This window comes from Eleginops maclovinus, chromosome 12 (assembly GCF_036324505.1).
Source record: "Eleginops maclovinus isolate JMC-PN-2008 ecotype Puerto Natales chromosome 12, JC_Emac_rtc_rv5, whole genome shotgun sequence".
Taxonomy (NCBI): domain Eukaryota; kingdom Metazoa; phylum Chordata; class Actinopteri; order Perciformes; family Eleginopidae; genus Eleginops; species Eleginops maclovinus.
The window spans coordinates 24,612,891-24,626,095 of record NC_086360.1 but is presented as its reverse complement, the minus strand read 5'-3'; the positions used below and the strand labels follow the sequence as shown (position 1 = coordinate 24,626,095).

General features: G+C 42.1%; 1 protein-coding gene across 2 annotated transcripts in view; it reads right to left on the bottom strand.

The window, feature by feature from the left end:
• The window catches only part of cemip2 (cell migration inducing hyaluronidase 2), a 30,232-nt gene extending 17,535 nt beyond the window's left edge, over positions 1–12,697 (bottom strand). The window contains exons 1-4 of one of the 2 annotated variants that reach the window (XM_063897636.1): positions 12,510–12,697; positions 5,410–5,761; positions 5,156–5,296; positions 4,218–4,785 (exon numbers count right to left, since the gene is read on the bottom strand). In XM_063897636.1, coding sequence (XP_063753706.1) covers positions 4,218–4,785; positions 5,156–5,296; positions 5,410–5,743 — 1,043 coding nt within the window. In that variant the 5' untranslated portion in view covers positions 5,744–5,761; positions 12,510–12,697. Of the gene's footprint in view, positions 1–4,217; positions 4,786–5,155; positions 5,297–5,409; positions 5,762–12,433 lie in introns of both variants that reach the window. The other variant, XM_063897635.1, reaches the window with a different exon arrangement.
• Between the last annotated feature and the right edge of the window lie 508 nt (positions 12,698–13,205).

Here is a 13,205-nt window from a genome sequence, read left to right as displayed (position 1 = left end):
GGTATCAATAAAGTTGCAATGAATTGTTTAGCCCTAGTCAACGGTCTCTACTTGGTCTTTGGAGAAGAACCAGAACTAGCCGACCAGTCTCAGGGACTGAAATTGTAAACAGGACATTAAAATCTGCTTATAGTAATATCTTACAGATGAGCTAGTCGGATAGAGGGTGTGACCTGAACTGCATACAAATATTTCTCAGTGTTTGAATGTAAATAAGTCACTATAACATTGCCCTGAAGGCAGAGTGAATGTCTGCAGTGATCCTAGCACAGGGTGGGACGCAGCCACTGAATATCAGAGTGTTTGTCATGAAATAATAACAAAGGAAAGGTGAAAAAACGGAGTCTCTTAGAGGATTAAGGGGCGTACATTCCACATCTCAAACTTAATTCAGATCCAACTCTTCATTTTTGCTCCAAATCCTCCCTCCTCATCCCATTTCAAACTATCTTATGAATCAGGAATGTGAATAAATACATTTTAAATGATATTACAATGATTGAATCAGAAGGAGAGGCTGAAATCTTTGATCTGGGGAGCTGGAGGGTGTGGATGGGGAAAGGGATTGGGTGTGTATGACCTAAAAGATGAGACTTGTAGCCTTGGATGTTTTATATGTCTAAGCTTTTGAAGAATGAGTAACAACAAGCCAAAAGCCATATTCATGTTCAGTAAACAGTCCCAAATTCAGCTTTACAATAAATATGATGTCTCCCAGTAAAGCCAGCAACTCACAGCACATTTTAAACATAATACAAGAAGTAAAACACTTCATCTACTCCTTGGAGAACTATATTTGGATTAATTAAATCACAACAAAGGAACCAAAGGGATTTCTGAATACCAACATGTAGAGATTTAAGAAACATTTGGAGTGGTCTCTTAATTGTTTCCGGAGCTGTATCAGCTCCAACAAGCACCTGTGTATTTATCTCATAAGTATTGCTTTCATTGGCATTATTACAACCTCAACACTTCTTCTTGTGGATGAAAGAGCGGCTGTGATGTGGCCGCACACCCCACTGACACACAAACAGGATCCATCTGGGGATCCACTTTCACCACAGCCCCAGTATATGACGAGCGGTCATTTCAATTTCTTCCTTCCCCCACATCCTTCATTCGATGTCCACTCGCATTTTAACAACCTCATTGTTTTACCGGAAAAAGCTAACGCATGGAGGCGAGAGGAGAATTCACAGCAGAGCGGCATGAACGTGTGTTGAAGTGTGAGAGGGTTTTCCTGAGAGACAAAGATTAAAGGCGGAGGGGGTCAAAAGGCACGAGGCAGGAGCCAACGCATACCTTTAAGAGCAGGAAGGAGACGATTAGGGCCACATGAAGAAAGAATAATGAGAAAATAGTGGGACATCTTTAAAAGTCAAAATTTGGAGAGAAAAAGTCTGAAATGTTAGGAAAAAAGTGATCATTTTGATCAAATGCTCGTATTTTTAAAAGTTGACATTTAGAAGAAAACATTTAATTTTTAAAGGATCTATACAAAGCAAAGGTTTTTGTTTTTTTCTATAACTGGGACTTCTCTTCAGCTTCACAATACGATAAAATATACCGATATTTTCACATATTTTGCCTTTTCCAAATATTGCGCCTACTGCGGTTTGTCAGCCCTAAAACACACGCAGGTGTTACAGCTAACGCACAATAACAAAAACCCTTAAACGAACCAGCAACACAAATTAGTTTCAGTTACATTCCCTGCCGTTTGGTGGCAACACGCCATAACATCATAAAGTCCTCGACACTCCATCATAACGCTCCTACAGGTCAGGCCTTTACCACCTGACTCTCGGGGCTAAAATCCCTCGGCCTAACATCAAGTGACTTTAACGAGACATTAAACGGCATGCTCTCTCATAAAGTGTGTGCTTTGTGTTTCCTCCTACCACAGGCAAATCCACAGAAAGCTTCAAATCCCCACTCCAATAAAAGTGACATGATCATAAGAGAGTGCACTGTTGACTTGTTGGTACACACCACAAACACCTCTGTCTGCAGGGCTCGGTTGAGTGATCCATCTGAGATTTGTTTAAGGACTTGGCACCAACCCCCGTAGGTGAAATGTGACACTGGCGAATCTGGCGTAGCACTTGGCTTTTCAGTCAACCAAGGACAAAACCAGGCCGAGCTACAAATAACTTGAGGGGAAACACTTTCAAATAAATGTTTGAGTGGCGGTAACAGACGACCTAATGTAATGTGACGTCAAAATCCAATTACTTGAGTTTATGACATCAAAGATTTTAAAGAAAGATTATTAGGCTATGTGGATATGGTGCCACTGAAGCCTATAGAATCTGTACATTTTCATAATGAACATAAAATCCCTTGGATCGCCACGCTTCCCACAAATCCTGGAAACTATTTGACCCTGCCCCCGTTATCCCGTACGTGCTTCCTTTTCAGGCAGAGCAAATGACACAGCAAAAACAGGAAGCGAAACAACGAATAACAATTCAAGGGAACATCACGAATAAAAAGAAACATACACAAAAGAGGACATTTTCCAGGGAGGATGGACGTAAACAAAATGCTGGTACTCTCAGTCCCAGTAAGTGCGGGCTCTTACGAAAGAAAAACACATTAACCGCCTTTATCAGCCACCGGAGACCAAGGGTAAACAAACACTCCCAGACACCAACGAAGACAACACGCCATGGAGAAACAACACACTCAAGAGCTTCTGGAACACAGCAGGGGAACAACCCCACTCACACACATTGTGATACAGTGCAACAACACACACACTGGCCAGGGCAACAAAAACAAACACAATTAACAAGTCTACCCTAAAACAACCGAAACGTTGACTTTAATTGAATGTTTTGTGTCAACGGATTTGCCAGGTTAGTTGAAATAAATTATATTCACTTTAAATATTAGGTTCAACTTAATATTATTGCTTTCAGTTAACCTTAACTACAATAATGTGGAACTTGTTGAGGTAGCACTTAATTAAAGTTAATGTTTCAGTTATTTTAGCGCACTGAAAAACATGGATTCCACATAATTGTATAAGGTTAGCTGAAAGCAATAATATTAACTTTCAATAAAATAATAATAGGTTCACCTTAATGCTATTGCTTTCAACTAACCTATGTGTGCGTATTCAATAGGGCTGCGCATCTTCACTGGTCTCATGATTCGATTCGATTATCCTGTCAACGATTCCACATCACGATGCATCCGCAATTCTCCGTACTTATATTATATATTATATTATATATGCACATGGCTTCTTTTACTTCAATGAATACAAGCAGTCAGATAAATATGGACTATTTAGAAAGTGCTTCAGAAATCAATAACATAAATGTCTTGACATTAAATCATAAACCAAAATAAATCAATTGTATAGCTCTAGCCTGCCTAAGTGTGAACTTGTTCTATCCTCAAAAAACAAACTAATACTTCTGCAGTTCAGCCGCAGCTTCTGTCAACTGTCTTCAATTCAAAAGGACACGAATGTCCTTAATGCGGCATCACAAACATGACTTTAGTCTGAACACTGCAGACAACAGGAGTATTTACAACAGCATAGTGAAACAAAAGCACACTTACACTCTCTGTCTTACTGTTCCATAAATCCCATGAATTTATGAGAGTAAGTTAGACTCCTCATATCTCACTCAGAGATCAACATTTGTTTGAGTGAATAATAAGGGTTTTTCTTGTTGTTGTTGTTTTAGATCAAGCACTTTTGAAGTATTTATAATTTGAATTCAGCAATATTTTATTCATCTGAAAGCCAAGCCTTTAAAAAACCCTGCTACGGCCCCTTCCGTGTTACTATGGTTACTATCAACATGTCACTCATTATTTTCAGCGGGGGGGGGACTGAGAGGAGACTGTAATTGCGGAAGTTTTCCTCCTGCCTTCACAAACTTTACGCAAGTATTTATCGTCTGAAGATCGAGAGAAGACATTCATACTCTGCAATCCAAGAGTTGGTTAAATCCACCAAAAACCTGTCATGACGGTTACGCGATAAATCCAAACACTGTGCTGATATAATTGTTCAATAAAGTAAACAACCAAAAATAAGAAATGTTATTGTCGGGTCACGGCCGGAAAATCATGAAGCAACGTTACTACGCAATGATCGATTATGTCCTGCCACTGCATCGATGCAGAATCGTTCACGCCCTCATCGCGATGCATCGTAGAAACGAGTCACCCCTAGTATTCATACAATTTACCTGTATTTGAGGTCATAGACAAAGCTGCTGCCGAGCTTCTCTTCAATGGCTTTCTTAGTTTCGTCCAGAAGACTTTTGACAGCCGAGTCCCCTATAGCCAGTGTGACGATGCGGCCATCTGGCAGGGTCCGCAGCAGCTGCGTGAGCCGCCGGCTGTCATTATGGGATTCGTACGTGTCGTAGCGTTCACTGAGGAGCACAGCGGCCGTGTCCTGGTCGACCACGCGTAGGTTGATGCCTCTGATGAAGTTTCTCTGGAAATAGTAATCTCCTGTGACCAGCCCGGAGGCCGGGACACTCCGGGTCAGCAGAGACCAGGAAACTCTCTCAGCACCGTGCAGCTCCAGAGTCCCACCGCCCAACACTCCTATGAACTTGCGGCCCATGCCGGGCACTGCAGAGACCGCCTTGTCGTCGGAGCGGCCCACAAGGGCAATGTTGGCGCGTGAACGGTAGCGACATTTGGGAGCCCCGATGTGAAGGGCACCACCTTCTTCTATAAGGATGTGACGGGTCCTCAGGGTTATGTTTTTGGAGCCGTCAGCATTGTCTGCGAAAACAACTTTACCTGTGAAGAGAAATCAAATGTTATTTTGTGCTTTATCTACTCACCCAAAAAGATGTGTCTGTTATAAAACTAGGGCACTTTGCTTTGTCCTAGTTTTATACAGATTTCATTGTAATATATGGTAGATTAAGAGCTAAGAGCTTAATCTTTTGTTGGTGTAAACATACGATATGGAGGTAAAGTCTCACTATGAATGACTACAGTATAGTTTGACCAATGCAAATGTATTTTTAGGAAGCACTTTGTGTGGATGACACAGAAATAAATAAAAATCCTCAAAAAGCTGAACCTGAACTCCTGAACAATGTGACTTTATTTAATAAACGTGAATCCATCAATGTTGCAAGTCAGAATGCTACAGTGAGCTCACCTCCTGGCTGGATGGTTATTGAATGGAAGGTGGCAGAAGATTCCAGCCTAAACAAATGTCCACTCCTGACGATAACAGCCTTCTCTGGTTGGTGGCCTGGGTTCCAGCTACTGAGGGACAGGTCGTGGTCCGGACAGTTTTCTGCAAACATGACCAATCAGTGACAGTTGACATACTAAATGAATCTCCTAGGTTACATTCAGGAGGTCATTGGTAACATAAAGACATAAAAACCATAACACTTCAATACTGACCATCTAAAATATCTCCACTTGAGAGACTGAGGACAAGAATGAGGGTGAGGAAGAAAGCCCCGATGGACACTCCACAACAGATGAGGGTGTTCTTTCTCTGCTGGAGGTTCTGGGCGCACTCCCTGCGCTGGTTCTCCTCTGACAGGTTGAATGTGGCTCGTCGTTCTGGTGGGGGGCCGAAAGGTTTCATTGGTGGAGGTGGTGGAGCTTTGGCAGGTGGTGGCGAGCGGACCGGAGCCACCCGCCCTGGGACGTAGCCCGGAGGCCTCTGGTGGTTGCCATTGGGTGGGGCAACAAAGATCGGGAAGCGGCTGGGGCCCTCACTCGTCGGCATGGTATCCGTGTCTGCTACCTGAGGGGAAGAAGAGGACGATGTGGATTAGGGTGGCACGATTTGGAAAAATTGGGATACATTTTGAGTGATATTGCAATTGGGATATGATTCACAATATTGGAGGGATTGATTACTTTTGCATCATTATTTTCATTATCATTAAAAGATGTTTTTCAAATGATCATTTTAAAGGGATCTTTAGTAGTATTTGTACCATATAAAGATATTTTATAAAGTCATTGGAAAATGCGGGACTCTGGCCACTAAAATACCTAATTCAGAATAAGACTCAACGATTAATTGCATTTGCAATAATATCGCGATATGACAAAACGAGATTTTCCAACCGCAAAGGCTGCGATTTGACTGGTCACGTGATCTGGTCACGTGACTTGCGAGCGAGCCGAGCGGAGCCGAGCGAAGCCGAGCAGGCAGGGAAAGAAGTCAACGCTGCGCTTGAAACTGTTGCACAATGACCTCAGGCTCGTCAGTTGTGTGGAATTATTTTGGCTTTAAAAAGGAAGATGCTGCGCAACGTCAGGTATTGTGCAGAACGTGCCTCGCTACTGTTGCTACCTCACGAGGTTCACGATTGTAATCACGATTGATTTATTGCTTGTGTTTGTTGAAAAATACATGAGAAGAGGACCTTGAAAAAAGAATCGCATATTAAATCGCAATTGCAATATTAAGGAAAAAAATCGCAATTAGATTATTTTCCAAAATCGTTCAGCCCTAATTCAGAATGATATTTACACATATTTTGCCTATAAAAAATATTAATTTAAGTTTGATTAATTGTGCAGCCCTAATATGGATTCACTGACTGATTCCAAACTTTTCCAAAAACAACTTCCTCATAGTCTATGGCAGGGGTTTTCAACTGGTTTTGTCCCAGGGACCACCATTCGGACTAGAAAGCAATCCGCGGCCCACTGATGTGCCTGCGCGTGCGCGTGTGTATTTGGTGTTACATGCATAGCTCAATGCATGAAACATGAAAGAGAGGCCACGCAGATTTTATAATAATAAAAGTAGATTTATTAAATTAAATTAAATTAAAGATTATTTTAAAGAAAGAATAAAGAATAATAAAGTGTTGTGCAATTCAGTATTGGGAAAAGTAACTAAAAATGTCATGCAAAGTCAGTCTAGGTGTGTGACAAAACAACAACGGAGAACAAAAATCCAACAACACCGGAGAACCAAAATCCAACAAATGAAGACCAAGGCAGCCTCAACTGCTGGCTGGTCAGGGCTTTTATAACCCAGCCAGGACAGACCTGTCACCAATCACCTGCTGTAGAGACAGAGAGATTGAGAAAAGCAGAGAGAGATTGAGAAAAGCAGGGAGAGAGAACAGGCTTACCATTAACACAGGGCGGGGCCTAAACCCGCCAGGGTCGTAACAGTGAAAACATGGGAGAATTAGGCCTACCTGTCAGTGTGATATCTGGGCGTGGTGAAGTCCACACAGCCTGTCTATTCGTGGCGAAATGGTAGACAGAGACAGTCTCATGTCATTCTCTGGATCAAGCCTAGCCCTGTACTTATTCTTTAAGTACGCCAGTGTAGAAAAACCACTCTCACACAGGTATGTGGTTGGAAAGGGCAAAAGACACCTCATTGCTTTTGCAGCAAGCTGTGGAAATTCTGTCTGGCAACTTATCCAGAATTTAACAAGGGCTGTGTGTCGTACATATGCCTCCTGACAGAGTCTGTGGACATCTCAATCAGCTTATCCTCTTCCACAGCCGTCAGACTTGACCCTACTGATGCATCGTCACTGAATGGGAGCAGGATCCACTTGCTGTCACGGCGCCACTCTTCCGAATCAGTGAAGTACTTTGCGAATTGACGCACAAGCTTCCTCAAATGCTCACATATAGTGTCGTTGATGTCAGTGCTGTCAGGGTATTCCTCAACTGAAGGAAACATCGCCAAGTTATTGCTCTCCACTCGTTCGATCCACTTTGACATTTTTTTCACAAATGCGTCGAGCTTCTCGTAGAGCTGCATGACGTTTGCATCTCTCCCTTGCATGGAGCTGTTCAACTTGTTCAGCTCTGCAAAAACATCTGTGAGGTACGCCAGCTTAGTTAACCAGTAACTATCGTTGAAATTGGAAGCCAGATCAGAATGCTTCTCGCACAAGAACTCGTAGATAGCTCCGCGTAGTTCAAACACACGGGCGAGCACAGCGCCGCGAGACAGCCAACGCACCTCTGAATGATAAAGGAGAGAGCTGTGTTCACTTCCCAAGTCATGGCATAGGGATGAAAACAGGCGTGTATTCAATGCGTTTCGTTTTATGAAGTTGACCGTCTTGACAACGACATCAAACACACCACTGAGCTCAACACTGAGATCTTTGGAGGCGAGAGCCTCTCTATGAATCAGGCAGTGTGTCCAAATTACCCCCGGAGCCACCCTCCTTACATGCGCAAACAGTCCAGTCTTGCTGCCACTCATGGCTCGGGCCCCATCGCTGCATAATGCAACGCACCTCTGCCACGAGATATTGTGCTCCGTGAAAAAATCGTCCAGTGCTTTAAATATTTCTACACCGGTAGTTCGCCCGGGCAGTGGTTTGCAAAAAAGAAATTCCTCGCACATAGTGCCACTGTCCTCGTATCGCACAAATGTTAACAGTTGCGCATCATTAGTAACATCTGTCGTCTCGTCGATTTGAAGGGAAAACAGAACTGTCTGAAGTTTTGCCATCAGCTGGTCTTTGACATCATTTGCCATTTCCCCAATTCGTCTTCCGATTGTGTTGTCTGACAACGGAATAGTTTTTAATTTGTTGGCACATTCTTCGCTTACCATAGCTCTGCACATATCTATGGCTGCTGGCAATATAAGCTGCTCTGCAATGGTATGGGGCTTCTTACTTTTTGCAACCCTGAGAGCGACCAGATACGATGCTTTCAGTGCGTTTTCATTTATTTTTGCACTCTTCCTCATGGTAGCCTGCTGTCCTTTGAAATCACGCAACATCTGTTGCATGTACTCAACGGGTTTGGCCTTCAAGTGGACGTGATGCGTCTCCATATGCCGCGTAAGTTTCGACGGCTTCATAGCTTCATTACAGAGAATTGTTGAACATACGAAACACAGTGGTACCTCCTCTCCTGCTCTGTCTGTCGTCACTGTGAATCCATATTTAACATATTCCTCATTGTATTTTCTTTTTCGTCTTTTTTGCGAAGTTGACGCTTCGGAAGCCTGTCCTTGCCCTATCGTGGCGGCCTGTCCCTCTGTCGTGGCAGCCTGACCCTCTGTCATGGCAGCCTGTCCCTCTGGCACTTTCCTCACTACAAAACGATCCATTGGTGCTAGATATATAGCTAGACTAGTACATATGTAACAAATGTTTGCTGTACTACAACCTATCTTAAAATACTCTCGTCGGCTATGCTTATAAATGTGTGTCAACTTTGCTCGCAAGACTGTACGTAATGAATAATAAGTGAGGTTAGCGACGCAACTCATTACCATTAGCGAATCACAGGCTACCATAGACTGGATAGGCGCAAGGCTACATTCTGTCAGCTTGAATTTCCTTTATATTATTTTAAACATATTTTTCACGATATGTAACGGTATTCTGGAAATGTGTTGAAATATCAAAGCGAATTTATATTAAAAAAAAACAATGGTGAACTGATCAACATAGGCTCTTGTCACGGACCACATGCAATGCCGCCGCGGACCACCAGGGGTCCGCGGACCACCGGTTGAAAACCCCTGGTCTATGGCAATCACTTCAAGAAATAACCTCAAATGTTGATTTAATGGCCTTTTAGGCTGAAGTAATTGGTTTGTTGTTATAAAAAATGTTACTCACACACAGTTTAAAGCATAAACTGTAGGCAAGTAAGCTGGTTAAATAGTAAAGCAAAGTTCCTCCTCCTTCCTGACTAAAGATGTCAGGAAGGAAGAGGAAGACCTTAAAGAGAACAGCAAACACAGTAGGGGTCGGAGGATGAAAAGACTGATTCTAGGAAAACAGGCAATAACCCTGAGAGCAGCTCACTCCTGGACCTCCAGGTTAACATCCTGGGTGTGGGTCTTAAAAAGACTCTAATCAGAAACAGTCGGCTCACCCCCTGGCTGCTTTGGCTCAGACAGAGTGACATTGGCTGCTCCTGTCCACAGAAATGAAGGAGGTGAATAATGGATTGCAACATTCCTTACACTATGTTAACACGGCCAAAACAGATGGCACCAATTACAGTACAGGAGAGGAGAGTGCACCAGCCTGAGCCTCTACACACTTTGTCACACACACACTTGGGGGAGGTAGCACACATTGAAGCTATGGACACACACACACATAGAAAGGTCAAATGGACACACACCTGCAAACACGCAGGGGGAGACGAAATGACACTGCAGGAAAAAAAGGCTTAAATGGCACTTTCCTTTAACACAAACACCCTGTAGCGCTTTAATAACACTATAGCTTGCTACTACATAAACAAAATGTCAGCAAATTCAAGATTTCAAGTGTTACATTCTCGCCGCATTACTTGATGAATGAGACAGTTTTAAAGGGTCATTAAAAGCAAACAAAAGAAAGCAGAAGGACACCCTGAAAGTGATGGGTTTCAGGCTTTAGATCATCCGGGTGTGTATCAGTGGTTCACACTCGCACAATCCACTGACAGACAGACAACCGTCCATTGTCTTGCCAAGCCAATTTGTCATCATTCCAGCCCAGAGCACAACAAACCTCTTCAACTGATAAACAAAGCGATGTACATTCAAGAGCTGCTCAACAAGGGCTCAGTGGTATACGCAGAGCCATGCCCAACAGCACTTCAACCTGAATCATCCCATTACAGTGTCTCTGTGTGAAGCATTTTTCAGCAGACTTAATTCTCCATCTGAACCTAAACTGGAATGTCTTGAAGACTGGCATTCTTTCCTTTAGATGTTCATATTCTCACGGCCCTGCGCACTGCTTCAGACGGGAGCCCTGTGATGAGATGATCCCCCAGACATTAGTCTTTATAAGCGTATCTCAGGCTGTGTTTTTATTCACATTCCTGACCATAAAAAGGGCCTGCTCCCATGCTACTAAGTGACCTGTCAGAGCATAAAAGAGTTGTGGACTCACTCACCTTGGGGCTACTCAAAGGCTGGAAATTACACTCTAAATCCATAAAATTGTGTTCTGGTATTAGATTCTTGGAAATGCTTTGTATGCTCACACAAGCTTCACAAAATTGCAGAAATGGTTAGATGAAGACAACCCTTAAATCGTATTATAGAGTGAAAAATTCATGTCCATTTGGCCGTTGGATCACATGTGTTAGGAGGAACTCTTGCTGAGTTTGCTCGGGAATGGTCCCCAATAGCATTATCAAGAAAGAGATATCCATTATGCATTATTTTGTGTCATTGTCTGTTTGTTTTTTTGCTATGTTTTCTCTTAAGCGTAGGTCTTGGTATTGTATCATCTTTGGAGAATAAGGATATTAAACATGAGATTTACACCCATCAGAAGGCTGCACAGCTGAACGTGTGGTCCCTCATAAGCTGGGGTGTACTCATTGCCTCCCTCATGCTCATATTCCTGTGATTTCAGAGCTACTGAATCTCAAACAGATGTGGGGGAACCACTGGAGTCAAAGCGGGACACACCATTGCACATTCCTTTGTTGTAAAATCATACACTTTAGAAATCGATTTTGGCTAAACAAAACAATAAGCCACGTGTTCAATTTATTAACACTAAACTGTGAGCTGACACAGCGCTGTCACAGCTACACAAACACACTTATAGTAAGTATATTAAGTGAGCATTGATCGAGGGAGCATTACTATACTTATGTTGATGTATGGGCTTGTTTTGGCCCTCCACTTCTCTTAGCGATATAGAAACACTATATTTTTAAGGGTCAGTCTGGGTAGTTTAGTTGGGAGAAGTACTCAGATCCTTTACTTGGGTAAAAGTGTTAGCATCAATATATAATTATAGGTATAAAAAGCACTCATTCTGCACAATGGCATAATTCAGAATAAAATACTGACAAATGATCAGCTGAATGTACTTCAAGTATCAAAAGGAAAATATCTGGTTAAGCAGAATGGATCTTTTCACAGTATTATATTATTATAACAGCATGTTTTTATATATGAAAGGTCATTTTTAGTATTGTACTATGTCAATGTGGACCAAATTTAGACACAATAAAAGCTGTGTAGATTCGTAGTATTGTACTGCAACACACCATGTCAGCATATAATGTGTTTTATACGTTCAAAGTAACTGTGAATGTTGAATACATGTAACAAGTTCAATATTTGCTTCTGAAATGTAGTGAAGACAAATTATAAAGAAGCATTCAATTGAAGTACAGACATGTCAACATAGTAGAGTACTTCAGTAAATGTACTTAGTTACTTTCCACCACTGTCTATACCACCAAAAAGCTCAAAGATAACATAAGACAGAAGGTTAATTCAGAGATATTAAAACAGATGTTGGTTGGTTTTGATATCAGTGGCTTTTCTCCACTTTGACAGTCAAGGTAACCTAACCGTTGAGACACGTAACGTTGGCAACGCACCGTTTACAACTTCTAACTGTTAGCATGGGCACGGTAAAAGCTCAAAACTGGCATGTTTCACTACCGTGTTATCCCCAATACAGAGCATGTTTACTATATGAACACGAACCTCTATTTAAAGTTTCCCCCGGTGAGTCCTTCTCCACCCCCAGCGTTGACAGACAGACACGATGTCCGAGACGTACCGTGTGTGAGACTGCTCCTCTCCCGCTCTGTCCATTCGCTCCCTGCAGAGCCTTTAGAAACGCTCACAGTGGAGAGACTAATAAGTTCTCAAGTCTTCTTTCCGTGTCCCTTGCTTTATACCGTCTCTTCACATGGTGTTTTTTCTGATGATGGGCTGTCGTCCCTCCGTCGCTCAGCCCCTCTGTCCCACCGAGAGAAACCAGGCGCGGCTTGGAGGGAGGAAGTGATGATGCGTTCACTGTCCGTCGGGCAAAAGCAGTGATGAGCCCTCGAGAATGGCATGAGATTGAGAACTCATGACAAGACTTAGAAATAATGAGTGGTGGAAAAAGTATTGAAGTTACTAATACCAGACTAAAATATTTAAAATTATGTTTTGTGTAAATATTGTCTTTATTTTCTTACATATTTATATTTTGGGTAAATATTGTCTTTATTTCTAATATGTTACAATAGTCTTAATATAGTTTTTATAATAGTACAATTGTTTGCTTTTTTCTTTAAAAAAAATACTGCAGTAGTAGAATAATTTAGGAACGATTAGGGAAATGTACTTCAAGTATTAGGAGAACAAGTATTTTTAACTAAGATATTTCTAAATTTTTAAAAGCGAAAGCATAACATCTTCACATTTTCAAGAAGCTGTAACTGTGAACTTGTTGCCAATTCATTTTCTTCTAATCCTCTCATGGTTT